Source organism: Salvia splendens, chromosome 20 (genome assembly GCF_004379255.2).
Source record: "Salvia splendens isolate huo1 chromosome 20, SspV2, whole genome shotgun sequence".
NCBI lineage: Eukaryota > Viridiplantae > Streptophyta > Magnoliopsida > Lamiales > Lamiaceae > Salvia > Salvia splendens.
In genome coordinates, this window is record NC_056051.1 from 4,271,711 (window position 1) to 4,297,241 (window position 25,531).

General features: G+C 35.9%; 4 protein-coding genes across 5 annotated transcripts; 2 read left to right on the forward strand and 2 right to left on the reverse strand.

Moving 5' to 3' along the window:
• Window positions 1–900: 900 nt before the first annotated feature.
• On the forward strand, window positions 901–2,323 carry LOC121781885 (acetyltransferase At1g77540-like). Its single transcript, XM_042179583.1, has 2 exons — window positions 901–1,207; window positions 2,019–2,323. Exons 1-2 carry the CDS (start codon window positions 971–973, stop codon window positions 2,088–2,090), a joined length of 309 nt encoding a protein of 102 aa, XP_042035517.1. The 5' UTR covers window positions 901–970; the 3' UTR covers window positions 2,091–2,323.
• Window positions 2,324–2,421: 98 nt separating this feature from the next.
• LOC121781882 (F-box protein 7-like) lies at window positions 2,422–6,904 on the reverse strand. Of its 2 annotated transcripts, XM_042179580.1 has the most exons (10): window positions 6,760–6,904; window positions 6,301–6,387; window positions 5,888–5,997; window positions 5,688–5,804; window positions 5,519–5,615; window positions 4,973–5,046; window positions 4,364–4,474; window positions 3,984–4,042; window positions 2,795–3,005; window positions 2,422–2,721 (listed from the first exon to the last, which is right to left on the reverse strand). In XM_042179580.1, exons 1-10 carry the CDS (start codon window positions 6,845–6,847, stop codon window positions 2,662–2,664), a joined length of 1,014 nt encoding a protein of 337 aa, XP_042035514.1. In that variant the 5' UTR covers window positions 6,848–6,904; the 3' UTR covers window positions 2,422–2,661. The 2 variants fall into 2 exon arrangements, with proteins under 2 accessions (XP_042035514.1, XP_042035515.1); XM_042179581.1 differs by lacking the exon at window positions 4,364–4,474.
• A 488-nt stretch (window positions 6,905–7,392) lies between these two features.
• LOC121781883 (uncharacterized protein At4g08330, chloroplastic-like) lies at window positions 7,393–10,939 on the forward strand. The gene is made up of 2 exons (XM_042179582.1): window positions 7,393–8,023; window positions 10,231–10,939. The coding sequence occupies exons 1-2, from the start codon at window positions 7,941–7,943 to the stop codon at window positions 10,628–10,630; spliced, it is 483 nt and encodes a 160-aa protein (XP_042035516.1). The 5' UTR covers window positions 7,393–7,940; the 3' UTR covers window positions 10,631–10,939.
• Window positions 10,940–13,549: 2,610 nt separating this feature from the next.
• LOC121781827 lies at window positions 13,550–14,514 on the reverse strand. The gene is made up of 2 exons (XM_042179529.1): window positions 14,213–14,514; window positions 13,550–14,132 (listed from the first exon to the last, which is right to left on the reverse strand). Exons 1-2 carry the CDS (start codon window positions 14,454–14,456, stop codon window positions 13,885–13,887), a joined length of 492 nt encoding a protein of 163 aa, XP_042035463.1. The 5' UTR covers window positions 14,457–14,514; the 3' UTR covers window positions 13,550–13,884.
• Window positions 14,515–25,531: the final 11,017 nt, after the last annotated feature.

Consider the following 25,531-nt stretch of genomic DNA (forward strand, 5'->3'; position numbering starts at 1 on the left):
TAGTTTTAACTTGTGAGCACGTCATATTCATTTTCAAACAAACTTAAGATAAGTTAAACAACCTTATATTCTCATTCATTCATTTGTTTGGATAGTGTCAAAGCATTAGAAGGCATTAATTCAACCATTATTAAAGTAAACGCTTTCAACACTTGGACCATTTCAAAAGCTTAAGCATTATAGCATATGAAGTAATGAGAAGAAATTAAAGAGATCAAATTAATTGAGACAATTGAATTTTTTTAATGTGTTCCCATAAGTAGTGAATCAGGTCACAAATTTATGATTAGTTAAGGTTCAAATGTGACTGAAACTGCTAAAGTTTTTTAATTTTTTTCAAGAGATATGGAATGATGCGATAAGAATAGATTAAAACCCGGAAGGAATCACCTACTACATAGAGTACATTTTATAATACACTGAAAATATTGAGAAGTAAATATAACCTTGTTCCTACAAATTGACTAGTTTTTACCATTTTTTACTGTCCCTTACAATTAGACTAGTTTTAATCAAGGAAATTTTTAAACAACTAAACACTACTAATAAGATAGACTCACAATACACTAATATTTTCACTATATCTTTTTATTCTTCTGTCTCTTTTTGTACTTTACTGATTGCGTGTTAAAACTCATGACGTTTCAAGATGAACTATTCGTATGGGTTGGAGAAAATATATTTTTGTCTGAAATTTTTAAAAATAATAGTACGTATTAATTAATTATATAAATGATAGAGTAGATAAGAAAATAAATAGTACTATAAATGCTAAAAGAATGAAGTAAGATACAATAAATAAAAAAATATTAAAATTATTGTTTTTTATTAAAATATAAAATTGCTCAATTATTTCGGACTAATATGTCAAAATTATTGTGTGATGAAGGTAACATAATCATCATATTATAAATTATATTTCCAATTTCACAATTTCCTGTGAAGACGAAAAGCAAATCGGAGAGAGAGAATGGCGGAGGAGAAGAATACGATAGTCTGGAATGAAGGACAGAGGAAATTCGAGACTGTGGATAAAAAAGCATACGTCGAATACGAGGTGAGGGGCAGCAAAGTAATTGACATAACTCATACGTATGTGCCGCCGAGCAAGAGAGGGCTAGGCCTCGCCGCCGATCTCTGCGCCGCCGCCTTCACTCACGCCCAAAACCACTCCCTCTCCGTCATTCCAACCTGCTCTTATGTTTCTGTAAGCTCCTCATCTTCAAACATTCATCAACTCTGCGCGAATTTGATTTTATTTGACGATTTGAGAAATCGAAATCGAGTTTTGAACTCTTTCTTCATCCCCAAATTCTAGGTTTTGTTGAAATTGAGTGGAGAAGTCAAAATTGAGGGCAAATTTTGAACTGCAATTATTTAGTCTAAATTAGGTGGCGAAATTCCCAGTTTTTATCAAATTAGGAGCTTTTTAAATTGCCTGATAATGTACTTGATTGTTCTTGCTACTTAGCCAAATATACATACCGCTAATTTTTTTTTTATTCTATGCTGAATTATGGCTTTAGATTTGATTAATGGAGTTTTGGTGTATAAGATGATAAAGCTAAAATAATTAACGATGATTCGATGTATTATACTCTATTAAACATGATTGTTAATTAAATACCAAGCTTAGGGTAATGTATCAGTTTGTAGCATTATACATGCCTCTTTAAACTTCTAGATTATTAGTTGTCGCCCCGACCACCGTCTTTGCCTTCTAGCACCGGCAACGATCTTTTTCATTGCGTTCGAATTCAACGAGTTTCATTTGTTATATCCACCGGAAAAATTCATTCATTGACATTAAAATTTAGAAAAGCGGGTTTAATTGCAATCATTCTGAGATTGCATCAGATATAGTACAATTATACCTAAAATACAAAATTTGATCAGCTACTATTTTTGTATTTGACTATATTGGAGTGCTATTTAGCCAATATTTTCCTTGTTTCATGCTTTTGATTGTAATTTAGTGTCGATTCTCAAAAGTTGCAACTAATTTGTGGGTTGGACAGGATACGTTTCTTCCTCGAAACCCAAACTGGAACTCAATCGTGCACAAGGACGATCCCAAGTCTAGCATGTGATCATGTCTTGCCGATGCTTTATTTGAATCTGAAACTCGACTCATCAGACGAACTCTCCCCATCGCATTTAACCATATTTTGCGCTTCAATAATGTTGTCTACAATGTGCATCCTGCATTGTGTCGTGATTATACACAATTATGTACTGTCTGTGTTAGATTTTAGATTTTGCAGAGACTAAATACGATCACAATAATTGAAGCGTACGTAATACATGAAAGTGAGACATCCAACCTCAGACGCAAACAAAGTATTTAAATTGATCTATTTTTCCTTCACAGACATGAGACAACTCACCTGTTAATATCTCAGCAGATTTTACAATGAAATCTTGACTAAAGTGTGTTTCTTTATAAAATCTCTAATTTATTTATACATTATCACATGATCAAAAGCCTAGTTCTTGAATAGTACTAGTACTTTATTTTCCACAACCTTTACATACAATACTATATCACACATTTTAGCAGATAAAACACAAGTTTTGGTACATACCATGTAGTAATAATTCAACTGACGCCATAAACAATCCTTTCTCTTTAGAAAGAAAGCTTCTCTGATCAGGCTGCGATCAACCAGGTACAAAATAATCCATCTTCTCCACAGGAAGGTTCAATACAGATTTTTCAACCTGTAATATTAGGTAGATTTCTATGATGAAACAATCAAAATGGTGGAATGAGGAATCAATAGCGATTACTTACTTCGTCGAATGGGACAAAGACGAAAGGTGTGAGACCCCTCTTGTGCGAAACTGCTGGGACATCAGGGTTGTGGGTTTCATCCTCCTGCCACCCCTCGACTACTCCGAGGATGTCCTCATCGGATCCACTGGCCTCGACATCATTCACACCGCTTGTGACAAGTGATATCAGATCCATTCTGTTGTTAGCGCCTTGTACGGTCCCCCTTAACCTATTTTCAAAGGTATTGATTACAAAGATGGTAAATAGAAAGTAACATTGCTTGAGATTTATATGCAGATACTAAATAATTGGCCAACATTGATTCAGTAGAGTAATGAAATATGACTGACTAGCATAAACATGCAGACTACCGAATGGGCTAATCGGTTATCACACTTCTCTGAAACACAAACTAAGATTGTTGCTCGTAGAATATGACGATAAAAATATCAACTTCGTGTTTATTGTAAAAGATGAGGACTGCCAATAACTCTACCATGCAGATATTAATCTTCCTGAGCAAAATGTAGTTAACTCCAGGAGATAGATGGAAAGGAAGGAATGAACAAACGATTGTCACAATTCACACGACAGAAACTTAACTGCTCAGTCAAGACCTTTCATTCTTGCCCCCCACGAATACAAAAGGGTGCTAGACTCCCTCTGCATATGGCCCTAGTGACAGTGATCCATATGACCCACAGCAGTTATTCGGACCAACAGATAGTTAGGTAAAATTTGCAAGTACTGTTAAAAAAACTGTCTATGGATCAAATTTAGCAAATTGAGGGTGTTTGGAAATGTGTTTTGGGCTTCCACTTCTCTAAGAAACAGCTAAAATCTGGACATAGCCCACCCCCTGATGTCTCCAACTTCTACTTCTTTGTTTCAAGAGGCAAAGTTTTCCAGCTCAACTATGTCCAATCGTTACAAACTTAACACTTTTAATAGTAAACCAGTGGCTTCCAGAACTTATCAAATACATTGAAGGGTTCGCAACAGATATAGTTTTCTTATAGAAGGATTGACCAGCATATAAACTGATCTTCATAAATTGAAGTTAATATATAATATCAATTATGGTGGGATGGCCTGATGAGACCTCAAAAATTGATAAAAGTGTCTCTACCTTGAAAATCTTATAAGGGGTGTGCTAGAAGGTCCTCTTGGAAAAAGAAAACAAATTGCAGAGTAACTACGGAAATACCTCAAGCGGATTCTTAAAACAGTTGGGCGTAAGCCAGGATACAGAATAGCAGCTTCAACCTGTGAGTGGAAATACTAAATCATTCATTCATTGAATTTACAGATGATAGACGAAATCTTTATCATAGATTAAATCACAAGTTATTGTGAAGTAAAAACCAATGAGATTATGGAAGCAAATATTCTTGCATTTATTGCTACTGCACTATTAGTTCTAGTAATATCCAGTAACAAAAAGTTTAATCCAATACACGCACGTGAAAACAAGTTCAGTGGATAGCCATATACCACTTAATTAGCAAAAGATGGAAGTATAAATTTATCCTCCATGGGTTATGTCATTAGAAAAAATTAGAAGTGTATGGTAAAAGTAAAACTGACCTTGTCTTCAGAAAGTGTGTATTGTCCGCTAAAAACACTATCAGATGATTCAGATCTTGCTGAACGAAAATTCATGTATTTTGCAACATCTTTTACTTTTTGGGACGAGTTCTATTGACAGAAGCGAAAGAGATTAATGGTAAGTAGACTCTCCAATAGTAAGTAGTTCCGAAATTGCTAAGCTTAGAAAACAACTATTCCTTATGACCTTATAGAGGAACCTTCTATCTATTCAATTTTCATTTTCATTTTCCCACAAAAATCTTTAAAAAATAGAAAATCATAGATGATACCCAAGTCACTTCACTATTTAGTTAGTAAAGGAACAAAAATTAAGGTTTAACAACACAAAAAGGAAGGTCATAGATGTACAATAATTTGATTTTCTTCCTTCTACTCACTGTTTACTGAACTCAAATGATATACAGTCTACCCAACTGTCAATGTACTGATATAGAACACATTGATCTTACATTTGATATTAGCCATAGATATATATCGGCCCTTTCCCGACTTCATCCTTCCCTCATAAAACTAAAAATAATTGATCAGACTCTCAAGTTATTGGGCTTCTATTGAGCAGAAAAGAGAATGCCAAAAAAAACATACAATATGCACAGGATTGGTGGTTCTCCCCTCTGCAAGCCCAACACGAATGTAGGTATTCCGACTGACATAAAGCCCTGGAAATTCAAGTCACAGATTTAGCAGTGTACAAGACTCGATCTAAGATGAACACGTTGTAGAAGATTTATATCATTGTCATTCTTATAAAGCGTAAAGAAAACTCTAGAGCTGGCTAGAAGCACTTTTAATTAATGTCTGAATAGTGTCAATAAAACCCACACCCATCCAGATACCATTAAGGCTAACACATTGAAAGGTTTGATTAGTTCTTATGCTCAAGGTTTTATTAGGATCATCTTCTTTCTTCTTTTGATAGTGATGCTGTGTCAACAAACTGCTCTTTTGCATAGATAGACTGCTTCACATGCCCTAAAACCCAAAGTTTCTTACAGGGGTTTAGAGTTGAGAGCAACCATTAGATTTGGAAGTGGAAATTTGAAAGCTTTATTTTCCCGTCTGTAGATTTACGGAAAATTGAGACTACGATGCAAAACACAACAACTTAAAGTTACAAACAGAATACTTTACCATCACTCCGAAGTCTTGGTCTTAAAAGCCACATTTTCCGCCATAAGCCATTATACATCGATTGGAATATCTTATAATTTTCCACAATTCCATTCAGCTGCAGCGCAGGGACAAAATATAAGAATATAAGCACGTGTCAATAATGAAAAGATAGTCACTAAACAGTTACCTGCCAAGCCCTTAAGCATGCATTTCGCCAGAACACAGGGTTACGGATAGTATACCTCCATTTTCGACAGACACAAGCTGCCCTTCCAAGGCTATAAGGACTCATCTTCGAAAATATCTGCAGAGGAGTAAACTACAATCACAATGTCCTGACAAGCTACAAAAATCATAGATTATCAAGACTGCATAGCAGAGCCATACCTCAAAAAGCAACTCATCCAGCAAGCTGCGGTGCAGAAGTGCTGTATCAACAAACGGTTTGCTCAAGCTAGGGAAAGGAGTAACAGGTCTGACATTAACCCCATAAAGATCTGCAGAGCAAGAAGCCAAGACAAGCTGTTTCAGTTGAATGACCAAAGCACCACTGGCGGATGCAAGTGGGGACGAAGGGGGATCAAGTGAATTTTCTTTCAAAATCGCTAAATCATCGGGGTGTTTTTGTGGATTATTGTACAATAACACCAGTGATCAGGTCAAATAGTAAGAGCATTGTCTCTTCAAAATCCCAAACTTAAAATTTAGAAAACAACCCAGAACACAATTGACATAGGAATTGGGCTAATACGCACTACCATACAATCACAGAGAAAGAAAAACTGAGAACAACTCAGTACCAAGCCACGGCCTCTGCGTCACCAGGAATTGAGCAGCTTTCAAACGCGAAGCTGATTCGAGCTCCGCAGCAAGTTTAACCGCATAATCTGACAACAAAGAAACTAGCTAGCTCAGAATATGCATCCGCAGTGTACAATTCAGCAGAAACATAAACTAGATAAACTAAAAAAATACAACGAATCAACGATTGCCGACATAATTCGTCTCAAATTTTAAATACCATGAAAACTTCCAATAATAAATAGTACACCGTAGCATCGAGGTTGCATCAATCAATTTCAACACTCGCTTACAGCCTAACATAGAATACCTCTCTCAATTTACAATCAAACTTTCCGTAAACAACAAATTACAGTGATCATATCCGGAACCAAAACAAATGGTAAATTCAAGTTTCATTGAATTTATTGCTGCAAACAGTACATAATTAGATAGGAAATGAGATGGTGACAACTTACCAGAAGTCATTGAACCAAGCTCGTGATTTTTCCTTTTCTTCTTCGTTTTTGTTTCTGGAGTTAGGAGAGGGCAGATACACAGAAACATGAACCAATGGCTGCGGGTGACCCGACCCGATACTTCCGGGTCGGTAACTGACTCTAGGCTAAATTACCGTTCTGCCCCAGACATTCTACCGATAATAGGAAGCTTCTATTACGATAAACTAATTTATTCATATAAATTCATAGCCTAACAATACTCAGTTTCATATACATATTCTTACATCGCGTTAATGTTTCTTAATTTGTAAATTTTGGATCTTAAACATATTTATAGTCGATCTATTTAAACCCGCACGTCAATCTTAAATTAAATGTGTCATCCTCGTTCAGGAAACAAGAAAACTAATTATTGGATCATATGCTTTAAAGAGAAGAAGTGTTATAAAAAAATAGAATCGCTTAATGATATAAAAGGGAGCACAATATTTGTTAACTATATATGTCAATTAATTTAATTATTTTCTATAAAGTATTCATACCAATAATATTGCTATATCAATTCTAGTAAAAGAGGGCACCTCCAAAATTTTCTGAAAAATCTCCAGTCAAATCGAATTGAATTGAACCGAACCGAACCAAACAATTAGGATTGGTGTTTTGAAAATGATTTTTTTTCTGAAAATCCAAATCATTTTTAATGCATAGTACAATATTACTATTTAAATATAGTATAGTAATATTTTTAATACTTAGTATAATATTTTTTCAAATATTATTTTATTTAAATATTTCTGTTTCACAATTGATTTTTGTTTTTAACTTTCGGATATCTTGAATTTTTCGGGTTCAGTTCAAATTAGTTATATACCTAAAATTTTGAATTTTCAAATTCAATTGTTTTTAAAATAGTGATTCTTCCAAAAATAATAATATCTCAAAATTCAAATTTTAGAGAAGTTGGAATTAGGTAAAAATTCAATCGAAATACAAATCTCACCCGAAATCATCTCCCACTCCTCTCCGGTTACCTCCCCTGCAGTGACACCAGTGGCTCCTACAATCGCTTATCATCACAAAATAATCACAGTAGAGAACCCACTCGAGTCTTACTCAGGTAACTGATTGGAACCTCTTTGATTGTTGCAGTGGACGCCGTCTCTATACCGCCGCATCGGTTTCTCCGCCTATTACTTCTCATGGAGACTTCCGGTGGTTGTTATTCTTCGAATCAGCAGTTTTCAGCCTCCTTTGCCGGTTCGCGGCGAGATGTTACTTACAGGTGCGTGATGGCTGCAGCTATTAGTATGTTGATGATAATTTCATTTCCTTTCAATTGGATTGAGTGAGAATTTAGGGTATTGTCATTTGAAAACCAGTGATTGGTGATTGATTCAGGAATTAGAGTGTGTGAATTATGTATATGCTGAAGTGATGATTTTTTTAATTTTTTTTTTTGAGGTGATCAGGTGCATGATATGTTATAGGTTTATAGCTAATTCGGTCGTGTTGCTAGGTTTGAGTTATAAGTTGCAATGAGACCAATTTTACTGAATCACATATCCAGAAATGATCATATTGAGGTTGGATTAGTGTTTTTTTTTGCGGGAGGGATTTTCGTTCCCCTTAACGAGTAGTGTAGTGCAAACGCTATATGTACACCGACAGCAAAAACACTGAACTAGATGTACTTGAGTTGAGGCCAAATGAGTATTGAGAGTACATAGGAAATGACTATCATTGTTATTTCAAAGCATATATGGTTTAATGGTTTTGGGTCAATTTTTGACAGCCTAAGTGTACTATCATATTAATGTTCTTGGTTGCAGAATACAAACGGTGGACCACGGACAACGCATTAAATTATGAACCTAGCTATGCTTTCTTTGAATGGTCTAGTCTATCTAATAAATTTGGGGGCAAGAAGTTATGTGATGGTTGGATGTGGTTTTCTTACGCAAAATGTAACCGGTGTTTCTTGTTTTGACTAAATTGTTTTCTTTGGTAGCAAAATATTGCAAGGATTCTAAAATAACTAGCGTATGTGTGTTCAATGCCACACTTTCTTCAAAAAATGGTCCATTCTTAAGATTGAGATTCTCACTAAGGTTACAATTGAGTAAAAGTAGAGACCATGCCATGCACAAGGCTATATAAGTGATTTTAGCTTCAACATTAACATAAGCAGTATAAGGTGTTATTGAGTGTGTGATTGTGTGTGTATGTTGAGGAAGGGAGTGTAGAAAGTGGAGACCACCAAGTTAAGTATATAAGGTGGCAAATTCGAGGTTTTTGATGTGTCACCTGGGAAGAGTGTTTGTTTTTAATTTTCTTGGGGCCACAGTCCATGTTCCAATGTTGGTGTAAATTGAGTTACTTGAAAATCATCAATTTTGATGTTATAAATTTGAATAGAAAAGCGTAAATGAGGGCCAACATATAATGTGTCTTAAATATAGATCATGCTGTTTAATGTGTCTTAAATATTGAGTCCATGCATTCAGATATTTCTTGTGTATGTGTCTACTGTATATTCTAGTGTTGTTTCCTCACTGTTTGAATGGTGTGGGCTTTGTAGCCTTAATCAAACTTTTACAGAACAAACACATAGTACAATAGTTTCTTTGTAGAAGCTTTAGAGGGCAAATATTCTGGGAACACCTTACTATTTCCAGTCGTCTTAGATAATACCACACTAGTAAATTGTACACGACATGTGGGAAATTTCTGATTCTTTCATTTGAGAGCAGATAAGAACTAGCATTAAAATGCATTATCAGGACTATCCATATTGTTTGTGTTAGTACAATATCAATTTGTAAAAATGTGGGAGGCTCTGCTCTGCAGTGGTCAAAGGTCCATCATGTATTGTAAGCTATGATAAGCTATAAGGGTGAAGGGAATTGAACTTTTAGGAGCTTTTTTTAGATTGCAAAAAATGCTGTTTGTAGTTACTAAGACAAGAGCTGGACATCCCAATCTTATGATGAGATTTACTGAGTTATTTCAGAGTTTGTAGTAATTCTATCCAATCAGTTCTTCGTAACATTTTTTTCCAGTCACTATGAAGATTGGGAAGGAATTTTTTTCCATATCTACTGTGCATACCCACACAAGGATAAACGACCCCTTACTCACAAATAGTATTATGTATATTTATGTGTATGTACATATACAATTAATTATTTTTGTAACTGTCCATTGTTATGTTGATTTGTTGAAGATGAATTTCTTCTATTCTCATACTTTTGACTGTCCAATGTTGTGTTCTTGCTTTAGTGTTCTTTTGTTTTTTAGTGAGTGGTGATCATTTATCAATTATTGAGTCTATTTTTTAATCGTCAACTTAAAATTTTGCATGCTCTGCTTGAAAAGATTGTCTAAAATCTAAATGATGCATTCATAAAGTTTTATCGCTATTTGGTTTCAAATTGAGCTTCATTTGTGATGCTTGGGTTGAAGTGATTACATTTTTTTCTATCTCTGCAGCTGTGGTTCCTGTGGCTATGATTTAAACCTGAACTCATCTAGTCGGAATACATCTACCATTGGTTCCAAATATGGTAAATCTATCAAGAAAGGGATCATATCATTTTTCTCAATTGATGAGAGTCGATTCAATCAGGCCGAAGAATTTAGTTGTGTGCCCTACTTCATCTTCAAGCACTCTTGTGGTATTTTCAGTCGGAAAACAAAACTCCTATGCCGGAAATGTGGGAACCTTATTGGAATTGCTTCTGACCTGAACAATGATTCTCCTATCCACCTCATAACAGACGGGTCAGATTCACCCTCTAGCAGTGAATTCACAAGTAAGAGAAAGTACGACATCAGAATTCGTTCCTTGCAACCTAGTTCAGCTGGTTTTGGTACTCCTCTTGTCTCATGATGGTCATCAGTTGAACCAGTACCGTGTATGCATCGAACCTATTGCTTAACACCGAAGAAGTCATATTGGCACCCATGTTTCAATGCGTAAGTAAGAAGCATGAGGTAAGCTGCTTGTACAGAATTTGAATTTTTCCGAATTTTTATCTCTGCTTGCCCACTTAATCATTGTTAGCAAATTCATACATGGTCGAGCTGAATGAATGATAGCCGATGTGTACAAAAATATGAAACCTGCATCAAATCTGGGCATTATGTAAGAGTCCAGTGATTTGTTCATTGTTTGGTGATTCAGTTTTTGTTGAGTGTCGACCTACCTGTCCAGAATGTCGATTTGTTACTTTCGTCCGACTTGTCAATTGTGTATCTATTATTGGCGTGCTCAAGATTGGGTTTTTCTAAGGTTCATAAGTCTTGTAGGTATAAGGTGCTAAACGATTCGAACTTACGACTAATGAAGCTTCTTATATTGTGTGTGCAAATGATTTGCTGATGAGATAGTGAAATCTCCCTGACATTGTCCATTGCTTCTGCGATACTTCACTCTCAGTTTGTGAAAGGTGGTTTGTATTCGGTGTAAAGACAGAGTGATTGCTGCATTCTTTAGATCTCAAATTGTTAAAAGCTCTACAAAGGTCCCACTTCTTTGTTCTTGTGTCCTACAAAATATGTGTGTGTGTGTGTGTGTGTGAGAGAGAGAGATAGATAGAGAGAGAGAGAGAGAGAGTTGTTGATGAGAAGCACCAAGAATTACAGTTCTTTCTTAAATCCAAAGATTTCAAATCACTGTTTCAGCAACAATAAGTTGAGTTGGCTTTTGTATTTATATTTTTTTCAGAAAAATTTAGTACTATGTTAGGTTTGATACTATGATTGATTGCCTAAACCAGTGGTACAAACAATCCCTCCTCTGTTGCCACAGAATGGAGGGGGTGATCTTGTAGTTTTTGGTAAGTGAAAATCGGTGTTCTGCGCTCCACCACTTTATTTTCCCTTTGAGGCCGAACCTAAACCAGTGGTCGAGAGATAGTTGTTCATACACTGATAAGGGATGTATAGATTCTCGAGAAGAGAAGAGCCATAGTTGTCCCGCTGGATGGCCTAGATCCCCAAGAGTGAATTTAAAATTGGATCTCACCCGAATCGCTACATCTATCCTTCTCAGGATCGGAAATGATTGATCACTAGAAATGTTGGCAACATAAATATTATCAACATTTCGTGGATACAAATATTATCATGTATTATGCAAAGTGCTACTTTGCATAACACTTTATTGACATAGATATATCATACTATATCGCATGTTACTCACGCAATCGACATGCAAAATATTTTATAATTATGTGTGGACGTAGGGATAATATACATAAAAGTGTGACAAAACAGTGTGGGCTCATAAAAGTTGGTTTGACTTGGTGTAGAAAAAGGGTAAATCTTTAAATGGGAGATTAAGATGAAAAGCAAAATAAAGGCTGTGTCCTTTATTATGCAACCCACATTTTTTCAAGATTGTATGGTTGATGATATATAAGGAAGGGGCCCCTTCTTTACCAACTCTTTCCTCATCTCATTATCTTTTTTCTCTATGGAATTCATGTGCACTTAATACAAAGAATCTATATATAGTTCTATATACATGCATGTGATTTTGTGAGTATAAAAGAGTTTGTGTTTTGCTATAACATAATAATTCAGTGATAAGTCTAGAAAACCAAAACTGTGGATACAAAGATACTATATGTTGATAATCGATGATTCGAAAGATTGAATTTAACAGAATCCGATATTCGCGAATCGACAGTGATATTGGCCGACCTCGCGCGATCCCACCTCCATTTGAGCCTCCATGATAATGCATCACAAATGTATGTGCCCGCACGCACATTGTCATGCGTCTAGGGTGCGGTATTTATTTACGGGTTAATACTCCATTCCTGGGAATAATATAATGTTGATCTAGAATTGTAATTTTTCCATGATTTTTGAAATGGCAGTGAATTTTGAATTTAATTTTGTGTTAATACCGGTGATTTATTTTTTATTTGTTGATTTATCTTTGTGGCTGGAGTGGGGGTTATGAACTAGTATCTTATTTAAGTACGACCACATACATGTGTGACTAATTTTATAAAAATTCATCCGCATAAAATTAAATTATCCCGGGATTGCTCGAGATTGAATTGGTCTAAGAGACTACCCGAGATTAATGTTGTCACATGGAAAAGTACAAGATTCATGCCAAGACTAATCTCATGTGACATTGCTGCGAGATTAAGTACAAGACTGTATCTACCAAACCGAAAAAAAAATCGTAACACAATCCTGTTTAATTCATCAAACCGAACGTCATAGTTTCATCGTTACAAAAGCCAGTAACTAGAGTTGCAGATCAGTTGAAGCTATCAAACCATTTTAATTCATGCTTGATTCAATAATCTGAGTTAATGAGCAATTTCCTATAATTAACCAGAAAAAAGAAACATCTTTCCCTTTCCATGTTCACCTATAATAAGAAACACTTAAGATGAGAATGAAAAAGATAAGCAAGGACAACTTTCATGTGGAAGGATGCTTAAACAATGTAGAATACATTCCAACAACAAGACTCAACTAAATCAAGCTGTCGATTGAATTTTGGTTAAGAGAAATACACCTATATCAATAATGTCCAAGAATTGTGGTCCTGTAAGAATTGTGGCATACAAGCAATTTTGCACATGCATCCATCCTTCCCATTTTGCAATTTGTGGGGTTAAGTTTCAAAATGAATAGTGTTAAGATAGCAAAAAAGAAAGTCATGTTTCATCATCATGCATGTGTTGATGAACTGAATCCTTGAAGATTAATTTGGAAGAGGCCATGATTTAGCATTATGTTTTTGTGGCCCTCTTGCTTCCTTGATTATTGGAGCACCTAATAATTCAAATTTGTGTTACTTTCTTGATGTTTCAACTTTCATATACAAAAGCATAGATCACACATGATACATCTATCTACAAGTCACTTGCATGTTCTAGCTAGTAATGGATACATAGAATTTTGCTCTTGAAATTCACCAAAATAAATGACTTTTTTTTTGGAAAGATGCAATTTTGACTAGATCCCACATCTCAATTATATATATATGGTGTGATGTGATGAATTCCTGCACAAAAAAATGTGGGTGTGAAAGAAAAAAAAAGTAAGGTAGCTAGGGTGTCTTCTTTTCTTGCAAAACCCTTTATTCTCTTGCCTTCTTCTCTGTAAGAATCCTTATCCACCTATATTTAACATCCTCCCTTTCAAGGTGCTTGGTGCTGATGTGGCCTTGGCCGGCCTCCTCCGCTTGATGAGGTGGAAGAGGTGGCCAATCTGCCTACGCCACCTTAACGACCTGCGTGGCTCGACCACACTCTTCAACTTTTCATCACAATATTTCTCATCATGTGCAATTTTGGAGGTTTTCCCTTTGTCCCATATGGCCACACCATTCTCTTCGAACTTGATTGATATAAATGAGTCTGCATTGGCAACCAAATTAGATATATTTTGCTAACAAAATATGGTCCCATGACTTAGAATAAAGTTGAAAAGGAGATACCTTGTGGAGATGGAGAAGAAGGAGAGTGGGATTTGCGCAGATGGGTAAGAGCAAAGATTTTTGGAAAGAAAGAGTAGTGAGTAATTGGTTGGCGTCGCTTTGCAACAACTAAGAGCTTCTCATTCAAGCATAAACCACAAACTCCAACTACCATTTCTGTTGGATGATAACAGCACCATCTCCTCTCATCTCTGCCGCACTCCATTCTCCCTCTCTCCCTCTCTCTCTCTCTTCTACAATTCATGAAATTCAACAATTTGGTTTGGGATGTCTAAAATAAGATTAATCTGAGAAGAATGAGAAGGGAGCAAGTGAATGTGGGTATTTATATATATATATATATATATATATATATATATATATATATATATATATATATATAGGAAGTTGTTGTGCAAATCAACACCATTGGATTAAAAGATCTAACGACCTCCGTTTGGCATTTGTTCTACGTTTAAGAATGGTTCTACGTTTAAAGATAGAACCATTCTTAAGTGTAGAACCTATATATATATATATATATATATATATATATATATATATATGGATGTAATTTGAAAATAAATTAAGATTTTATTTGAAAAGGATAAAATTGTAAACTTTCTTTTATTCTACTCAATTAATTCTGACAATATTTCAATTTATTCCTATTATAGTACTACACAATATATTTACATGATTTAGTCATTGGATTTGCAGATTGAGTTTGTCTACATTATTTGGTAATTACATCCACATTCATCATATATACCTATTGGAATACAATGATAATATTAACATGTACAATATAATTTTATAAAATACAATTAAAACAGTGTATAACATGAACATACGTACTAAAATACTATTAATAAAGACTTGTCAGTGTCTTTAAATTTATATTCATTTACTCATAAAAAAAATAAAGACTTGCCACAATATCAATATCCAGTAAAGACATGCAAGATAGACGCCATAATTGGTACTAATAAACAATGTCAACATAGTATACTCAACATATTAACACAATGACACGCGCGAGTATATATTAACACATTTATACAAGAACACTAATATAATGACATGAGTATATCAACCCAATTAATCGCTCAAAATTTAGAAGATATCCCCATCAATCAGTAAATCCCAAAAATAAATGGTTTGTAAGTATTTGACAAAGTGCCCATATAATTACATTTTGTTTTCTCTATACTGATGCTTAGGTGATTAGATATAGTATAGTAATTACTAATTGTTGTGCATTAAGGTGTTGGATTAACCTTAAATTTCTTTAATTTTAGCCTGCTCCTAAAATAACTGATGTGACAAAATTCATCTCGACTAATTTAACCTCTTATTTATATTCTATGTTGCTTTTGTTGATAGGGATGATTGGTCCTAGCAATTTATAGTGTGATGTTACACTGTTTTAATTAGTTGGTGATAAATAGGCTCATCCTTTTCAAACTAGTTGGATAATCCCTTATCCCTAAATTGACCATCGCTTTTTTTATCTTATTATTTCTTGATTAATCAGTGGTTTTTTCAAAGAAATTTTGTGTTAATGTGTACATTTTGGTATAAAAAAAGAGAAGATGTGGTTTAGAGTGACTCGATTTTTGTATTCAGGTTCCTCATTCCCTATAATTATAAAATCTCAGGATACTTAGATTAATTGTGTAAATAAATAGAGGATTCTGACATTATGCCCTTTGGTGGATTTTACTTAATTTAATTATCTTCAAGGACATCACCCTCTACGTGCGTTTATAGCATCCCTTCATTTAATTATTTGGTTAAGTTTTGTAGTGATTCTAATCACAAATATGTTAGATTTAATTCACTTGAGATGGGTTGTTAGTGGGATTCTAACAAAACAATAATTTTTTAGCACAATTTACTGGAGTGTTAGATCAACCATACTTATATTGTGAGCTAATCTAATGCAGATTAATTGAGTTAGAATTTTATGGAGTTAAAAATTTTTAACCCCAAACTCTCTAAATTTTGGAGACGATTTGGATTAGCCTCTTGGTTTCAGATTGCATTAATTTTCTACTCCATTTAGTAGAATTAGAAAGATTGAGGTCTTTACCAAGGAATCAAAGTAGATAAGGTCATTGAAAAGCTATGCACATGATAGAGCATCTTACTATTTAATTATTAAAATTTTCATACATATCAATAGTGTTGAAATGAATGATAGTTTTAATATCAAATTGATAAAATTAGAAAGTATAAATTTTTTTTATAATTTTAAGGGATTGACTAAAAAAATATATTTTATATTTTTAAGGGGTGAAAATATATAATATACTCTTTTTATATGGCTATGATGATATATTTTACGAGATTTTAGAAATGGTTAGTTAATGCAGTTAATTGACGAGAGAAATAATGTGTATAAATATTAAATAGAAAGAAAAAGAGCATTGAATATTTAATTGGAAAGAGAAAAAAGTGATTGTGTGTATTAGTTTGAGAGAAAAAATTGTCACAAATAAAATTATATTATCTTGAATGGGACAAATTAAAAGAAAATTGTGTCATCTTAATTGGGATGGACGACTCGTATAACCATACAACTTAAATACTATCGTTGGACCTAACCCCTAATGGCCCATTATAGACAGTGAGGCCTTTTATGCATATCACATTTTGGTAAGAGTTACTAAATGGGAGAAATGATATGGGCCAGGCCCAAATCAGGCGAGGGTGGCTTCTAAATCTGACTATAAAAATGAGAAGTTCATAATATAGACATCGAATATTAGTAATGTTTTAATCCACCTAAATTTTTACTACTCCATATAGTATTACTTTTGGGCCCAAACCCTAATATCATGGCCCATTGTATAGAATCAGTGCCTTTTATGCATAACATTTTGGTAGATTTGTTGAATGGGCTTCGACTTTCTTCCGGATAAGGTCAAGCAGCCTCACGGCTGGGCCTAAGCCCATGACTGAACGGTTGGGCTAGATTAAGTTTGTTACTAATTATTACTTCATCCAACCCAGTTTAAGTGAGTCGTTCTATTTGGGCATATGAATTTAGATAATTGTATGTAGTGAATTAAATTATAAATACTAATCAAGTAGAAAAAAATAGAAAGAAAAAGAAAGGATAAAATAGAATTAAGTAAGAGATAAGAAGATAAGGAAGGAGATAGAATTGAATTAATTATAGTCAGAAAAGGTAATAGCACTCACAACCGTGCTCTTGCCAACGAGCAAGGTTGTGGGCCCGGCGCCACTTTTTCTGCCTGCTCTTAAGCAAGAACACAACATCCACAGCTGTGCTATTCCGCAAGGACGAGCACAAGGGTCCCACCATTCCATTATTCAATTTGAATAAAAACATTTCCACAAAATTAAAATACATTACACATACCCGGAATAATATTACAAAATACGTTAAAAATTACATAATTAAAATCCTAAAAATTAAAATTTTCATAATTAAGCTCCTAAAAATTAAAAATTACATAATTAAATTCTTAAAGTTAAAAAAACCCAGTACTCATTGCCGGATTTCGCCCACATGTGTTTGATTAGGTCTTCTTGTAGCTCAACGTGGGTTCGGGTATCACGCATTGTGTGCCTTGTTTCGATCCTCTCACCCACCGTCGTATACACACCTCGGCGTGGGGGAGACCTCGCGGTTGAGCTTCCTGCTTCATCCTCGTCGTAGAAGCGAGCCGCCCTCGGTCATTCGTCGGCTATAATCATGTTGTGTAAGATAATACACGTGTACATGATGTCGACAATATTATTCACGTACCACAGCCGAGCCGGGGCCTTCACAATGTTGAATCGGGCTTGAAGGACCCCAAAGGCTCTTTCGACGTCTTTCCGTGCGGACTCTTGAAGCTGCGCAAAAAGAACCCTTCTCGGGTCTTGCGGGTTGCTGAGCGTCTTCACGAAAGTCGACCACCTTGGGTAGATACCCTCGGCAAGATAGTAACCCATGTGGTATGTATTTCTGTTGACGGTGAGGTCGATCGCCGGTGCTACACCATTCAACACATCATTGAAGATGGGTGAAGAATAGAGCACGTTCAAGTCGTTGTTGGATCCGGCAACGCCGAAATATGCATGCCAAATCCATAGGCGGTAGTCGGCGACCGCTTCAAGGATAAGTGTCGGGCCGCCGCCTTTGTGGCCGCTTAAGTGTTGCCCCCTCCAAGCAGCTGGGCAATTCTTCTACCTCCAATGCATGCAGTTAATGCTGCCAAGCATTCCTGGAAAGCCATGGACTGATTCGTGAAGACGAAGCAACCGTTGGCAATCATCGGTGGTGGGTGCTCGAAGGAATTCATCACCGAAAGCTGTACGAACGCCCTCGCAAAAAATTTTAAGACAAAGGATTCTAGTGGACTCACCGACATGCAAATACTCGTCGAAGAGGTCGGCCGTTTGCCCAGTAGCGAGTTGTCGGATGGCACACGTACACTTCTGCAACGCCGAGATACTTTGCCGAGCGGCTGCATCTGGACCTATTTGGAAGAATTCAACACAGGCGGACAATGTGTTGAGATTACGCATAAACAAGTGGTTTGATATGCGAAAACGACGTCTGAAGTAATCTTCCGGAAACCGCGGCGGGTCGGCAAAATAGTCGGCAACGAGCCTTTCGTGGGCTCCCTCCCGGTCACGATGTATGTAGCGGCGAGTTGATCTAGTTGGTTGAGGAGGAGGGGCGGGGGTATTCGCTGCGACATATGCTTCATAAGAGGCACGATGTTGTTCGTAGTATTCTTGTTCTTCGCGCTCCGCTTCCGCAATAAGATGAGTGAAATCCATTTGAGGTTTTGAGTGAGAGATGAAGGTGTAGATAAGTTGTATGAAAAATATGAATGAGGGATGAATGATAGATGATTTGATGTGAAAAATGGATGATGAATGTGTGTATTTATAGATGATTTTGTGGGGAAAAATCTAAAAAATACAGAAAAACAGACAAAAAAACGGCCATTTTTTGGGATTGGGAAAATATTTTTTTATTTTTTGTTATTTTTTAAAAAAATAATAAAAAAAGATTTTCCAACGGATAAGCCGTTGGCCAATCAGAAGCTGCCACGTCGCCTGCTTGTTGGCACGGACGTGCTCGATGCATCGAGCAGCGCCGTGCCAGCTGCGCGAGCGTAGCGGCGGACAGCGTCTCCGTGCCACTGGCATGGACGAATGGGCGCGGCGGTGCTCACTGTTGCAGATGCTCTAAATGACATCACTTAGGAATACATCTCCCTTACGCTAAGACGAGGGAATATAAACTAAAAATGGATATATTTAAAGTACGAAACTATTTATAAGATTTTATATTAATAATTGTAATTCATATCCATATTTATGGGATGATTTTAAAATTAGATGAAATATTATATTCTTATTAATTTTATAAATATGTATATTTAAATATATTGTATTGTAATTACTTTTTAGAAAATTTAAGTGTAACCTAGTGGGTCGACTCAGCACAGTTGACAACACATGTATTTTGATAATTTGTTCAAGCTAAATACTTTTTTTAAATAGTAAAAAACAGGTATTACATACTTTCAACAAATTTACTGTTTGTTCTTATATAGCACCCAGTCTGATATTTCAAAATTAAAATGTAATAATATCATGTCACGTGTTGGATTGACTAGACACCAACGATTTGAAGAAAAAAAAGAGAGAAGTTGTCTAATATGAGTAGTAATAAGTTATAATTATTCCTTCCGTTGTATAGTAGTGAAGTCATTTTGTCATTTTGATACATTTCATAATAATAAAGTCATTTATCTTTTTAGTATAAATTAAAACATTTCTTTTACTTTATTCTCTCTTCATCTATCTATCATTTTTTTCTATTTTATTCTTCTCTTACTTGACTCACTTAACACAATTTTTCTTAAATTAAGTGCCGAAAAGAAATATCTCCACTATTATGAAATGGAAGGCGTAATTCTTAAATGCAGATGCATATATAAGGAGAATAGAAAATTTAATTGAATATTGAATATGGATACAATATTAGGAAAATAATAATGGCGGCCTATTTTCGGCCATATAGCCGGAGTTGCGTTGGCTGAAAAAGAATTTTGCTTTTATTCTTTATTTTAATATAATTTAGTTTTCATTTTAATAATTTTTTCCTATAAATATATGCATTCTTCACTTCATTTCATATTCCTCTTTCTTTATCGTCTTTCTATAAATATCTAGCAATGAATAACAATCCTAGTAGTCCATCAATGCATTCTATGACCCCAAAAATTCAAGATGATTTCTTTATGTACCGCACTTCATTGGAATTGAATTTCGACAATGTAGCACCGTGGGACCAAGTAGCGTACCAATCGCCATTCCCACATGCGGGTACCCAAGATGCGCGTAGCTCTAAAATCAGCGTAGAGGACTACGTGATTTCCAATTTTGAGTTTATTCCTGTGGTGGCACCATCGCCGCCAGAGGTAGTTTTGGATTCTCGTGCGAAGGGAAAATGGTATATTCTCGAAGTAACGATTGTGGTGGCTCGCTGCTACGTCGACCTATCTAAGGAGACGATGGGTAGCCATCAGCCAAAAGTGTGCCAATTATGGACGAACATCGCTGCGAGATACAACCACATGAAGCCCAAAAGGCATGTGAGCGCGAGTGGGACCATCTGCACAAACATTGGGATCGGGTGACTGTTGAGGTGGCCAAATATGCAAACATCTTCCAGAAGACGTGGACGAGCGGCCATAGTTAGGACGACATTCGGCGCAAGGCTTTGAAGACATTTTCAGATAAAGAAATAAAAAAACTTTAAGTTTGAGATGATCTTTGACATTGTCAAAGATGCATCCGAAGTTTGTTGGTGGTACAGAGTATGGAGGCGATCCCAAGAGAATGAAGACTGCCGCCTCAGGCAACTATACCACCAACTATTTTAACTCTCCTATGGAGGAGAGTTTTGGCACACATGTGTCATCCTACACTTATGTTGAGAGCCACAAAGGTGCCAACAGTCGAGTGGTCCGACCGAGTCAACTTAAGTTGAATTGGATCCCAACGTCAACGCCATGACCTATGCGTCGATGATAAAATTGTGGAAAGAGGTGTCAAATGCATCATGACTTGATTTAGGTGCTAAGAATAAATATTGGGACTGATATGTTATTTTTGAGTTATTTTTATTGTTGTGTTTTTATTGTTGTTAATTTAATCTATGTTAATTTAATCTATGTTATTTTTATTGTTGTGTTTTTAATCTAAGCGGTGATTTTATTCTATGCATTTTTATTAGTTTTAGTTATTCAAATTCAAAATAATAATAATAATAATAATAATAATAATAATAATAATAATAATAATAATAATAATAATAATAATAATAATAATAATAATAATAATAATAATAGTTAAAGGTTGGGGAAAAAAACCACCATGTATTTTTTTTCAATTTACATGAATTTTGACATTTATCTTACTTTTCCCTAAAAGAAACCGGGGAAGAAATTGAAAGTGTATAGCAAATTAAAACCCAAAAACAATTAAAATTGTTAGGAGTTTTGAGATGATAACAACGAGTGATGGTACATGGAAACTGAGCGTGGAGTGTGCAACACATGATCAAGAAGAAAGAGTTCAAGATTTAGTTGTGCAACGGCTACTAAGCCGTTAGACTTGCAGCGGCAGTTTCAACCGCATGAAGTGATACGATTCCTATAAATGATGATGCTTGCCGCAGAGGTCAGTGAGAAGAACATCTCCAAATTTGGGAAACGGAGTGAGAGAGATCCAGCTGTGAGCTCATAACAAGATTAGAAACTTGAGAGAGTGAGTGCATTATCTTTGTGAGGAATCAAGTGAGTATCATCTTCGTTTCTTGATGTGAGTTCTAGAGAGAAGATAGATTGTTGATTCTTGAGTGTACTCATGAGTTGTATGATTGTAAACCCCGATAGTGAGAAATAAAGTGATTCGTGATTCTCCCGTGGACGTAGGCTTGCGCCTAACCACGTTATATCCTCGTGTTCTTGAAACGTTTTGATCTTGCTCCGATCTTGATTTCCAACAAATGGCGCCATCTGTGGGAAAGAAGAGTTTCGAAGGAAAGAAAGGCGCAAGATCATGGCTACAACAAGAAAGGAGATGAAGAAATTCAATTCGGAAGCCACAAAGAGTCTCTGATCTTGAGGAGGCAGGGGAAGCTATTAGGTGCTTGGTGATCAGAGCAATGCCAGCTACGAGCTGAGGGAGAATACGAAGAAATCTTGGAGGATTTCTGATCCCATAAACGATCGTGGGAAGGTCCAGGGGATTCGGATTCGTGACGTTCAACGAGGTGGTTGTGCGTAAGGTGTTCGATGAAATTCGGGAGAGAAATGTGGTTTCTTGGAACTCCTTGTTGTGGGGATACGTCAAGTGTGGCGATTTGGCCATGGCGCTGAGCGTGTTCGATGAAATGCTTGAGAAAGATGTCGTTTCATGGACTTCAATGGTCTCAGGGTACGCGAAGGGGCTGAGTCGTGCCCAGGCGGAGCGGGCTGCCACTGCGGCCACACGGAGTGTGAATGCATATGGGCAGAAGGAAGAGGGCCCGAGTAGATGGCAAGAGAGGAAAGAAGCCAAGAGGCAAATGTATTTGATGAGTACTGAGAAACAAGTGAGATCGGGTGAAAGGAAGGATCTCAAGAGCTCGACTTCATCAGTTGCTTCAGCTTCGCAATGCCAGAAGTGCTACCAAATGGGGCACTGGACCTGCGAATGCAAGAATGAGAGGGTTTACATCTCAAGACCTTCGCAAACACAGCAGGTGAAGAACCTGAAGCATAAGTCTGATAAGGAGTCTGATAACGATTGGTGAGGCTGCAGGCTCGCTTAATCAAGTGGATTCAATGATGAAGAAACTTGATCAAGGGGATTGAAACTTGATCAAGGGAATTCTGAGCAAGCACGTGAATCAGAGAATCAGAATCTCTGGGAACGGACGTAAAGAAACTGGAAGACAGTAATAATCTGCTGCATGATGAAAAGTCTGAAATCGAGGTACTCAAGGAGAAGCTCGGTCTGTTGGAGATCTCGAATGAGAGATGCGAAGATGAATAAGAGCAGCGTCGACGACGTCGTGCTCGTTAGCGGTTCGAGGAGGATCCCGAAGGTGCAGCAGCTCTGCAAGAGTATCAAACCCGTGGTATATGGCGCTGCGGTCCAGACAGCGATCCTAAGCAATGAAGGTGGCACAAATCTTGACAGAAATTCAGATATCACTCATGAGAGATGTGTTATATCTCTAGGGATCAGCAACTCCAATTCTGAACGGGGAAGATTCAGATGAGGTGAAGGTGATCGTCCGATGGAGGCTTTGTAGCTGATCAAGGAAGTGATGAAGGAGAATCTGGGGATGATTCTCGGAGTCAGAATAATTGACAAGGATAGTCAAGATTGGCGCTGAGCAATGATGTTGCAGACATGGGATTGACAAGTTCAAATGACGTATGAACTTGGTAAACTTGATCAAAGAATGATCAAGTAAGGAGTGGCCGGAAAGAAGTCATGGAAGAGAAAAGGAAGTATTTGAGTCATCTCAAAAGGTGGAGGATATTGTTAGGATATTTTGAGCTGATAAAACACTCCAACAATTCAAGAAACTTGATCAAGGGGATTCAGTGATGATGTAACTTGATCAAGGGTGGCGATTGGAAGTTTGCAACAGAAAAGTCAGTTGCAACGATTAGTAAAGAGTGGTTATCAAGATGCGGTTACTTGAAACTGATCTTGAAGCATTGAGCTCGAATTACTCTTCCTATAAATGCTGATACAAGTCGTAGAGATCAGTGAGAAAGAACATCTCCAGATCTGAGGGAACGGAGTAAGAGAGATTGAGTAGAGAGGAGAGGTTTCCAACTGTGCATGTGTGCTCTCGAAGCGAGACGACTTCGAGCGAGTTGAGAGCGTTCTTTACTTGTAAATCTCCGAGAGATATGAGAGTGTTCTTCTTCATTGTATCCATAGTTGATCATCAATGAATTCTTTTTCATTTTGGCTGTGGACGTAGGCTTACACCGAACCACGTTATTTCCTCGTGTTCTTGAATCGTTTTGATCTTGCTTCGATCTTGATTTCCAACAAAAATGATGCCAATTTAATATTAATAAGTTTTTAAAAAAATATTCAAAATATAGGAAATGCCACTTCATGTCCTTATATTCAATCTTTGAATTTTCAGCAAAATCTCTCCTTCAACTAGTTTGCCTTTGATCGAACCATTTAGATGAAGAGATAAGCACAACGACTACACAGAACGAGAGATGTGAAACATAAGAAATAATAACATAAAATTTTCTTTAAAATGAAAATTAAATAAATAATAACATCAATACTAGTTTTGATTTATTTTATTTCCACATAAAATTTAATTTGTCACATCATTTCAATGTCTAACCTAATTTTTTTGGGTATCAATTAGACACATAAAAATTTGTGTATTGAAATTTAAAAAAAAATTAAGTTATGTAAAAATAAGCATAAATTTAATTTACCTCTTTTGCAAACCAAAATTGTTTTATAACAACCAAATAATAAATGCACATCTATCGCGAGATGCTAAGAATAAAAATAATTAATGCTCGTCTATTGTTGCAGTGTCGTTGTGAATAGATTTTTTGTCGATCTGATTCATCTGCCTTTAAACTCTAGTTCAAAGTTTCAAAATCGGTCACCTAGTTTTCACGCGCTTTCTTCATTTTCTCATTAAACTTTCCGCCCTTTCTCTCTTTTCCAAAACCCATCCCCTCTTTGTCGATTTCTCTCTTCATTCTTATCAGCAGTCATCATCAACCTAATCTAAAGTGGTGTCTTTCTACACTCAAAATAGTTCTTTATCGATTTCTACACATAGAACTTATCGCCAACGACTCTTTACAATTACTACCGAAGTAATAGAAATAATGGCAATGTGTGTTTTCGAACACGCCAATGTGATCAACATTTTTTGAATATATTGGCGTTTTACAATTATTCTAATCATTGTGTTGATCAAATGAGAATCAAATATGATAGCTTAATGACAATTATTACAATTATTCTAATTCTTCCATCAAACTATTTGGGCAACTAAGTATTCATGTTTTACTACTAAACAAGTTGATTTTTGTAAACACAGCAATCGAATTGGTTTTTTCAACTTTAAAAGCGCCAATATTAGCGTTTTTCCTATTTGCAGGATGTAAAAAAACAAAAAGTTAGTTCCTTAAGGGACTTTATTTCCAAATTCATTGCCCATCTCATAATAAGTGTCACAGTTTACTATTTTTATTCGTCACACAATAAAAATCACATCTTACTTTTACTTTGAATGGTAAGTAG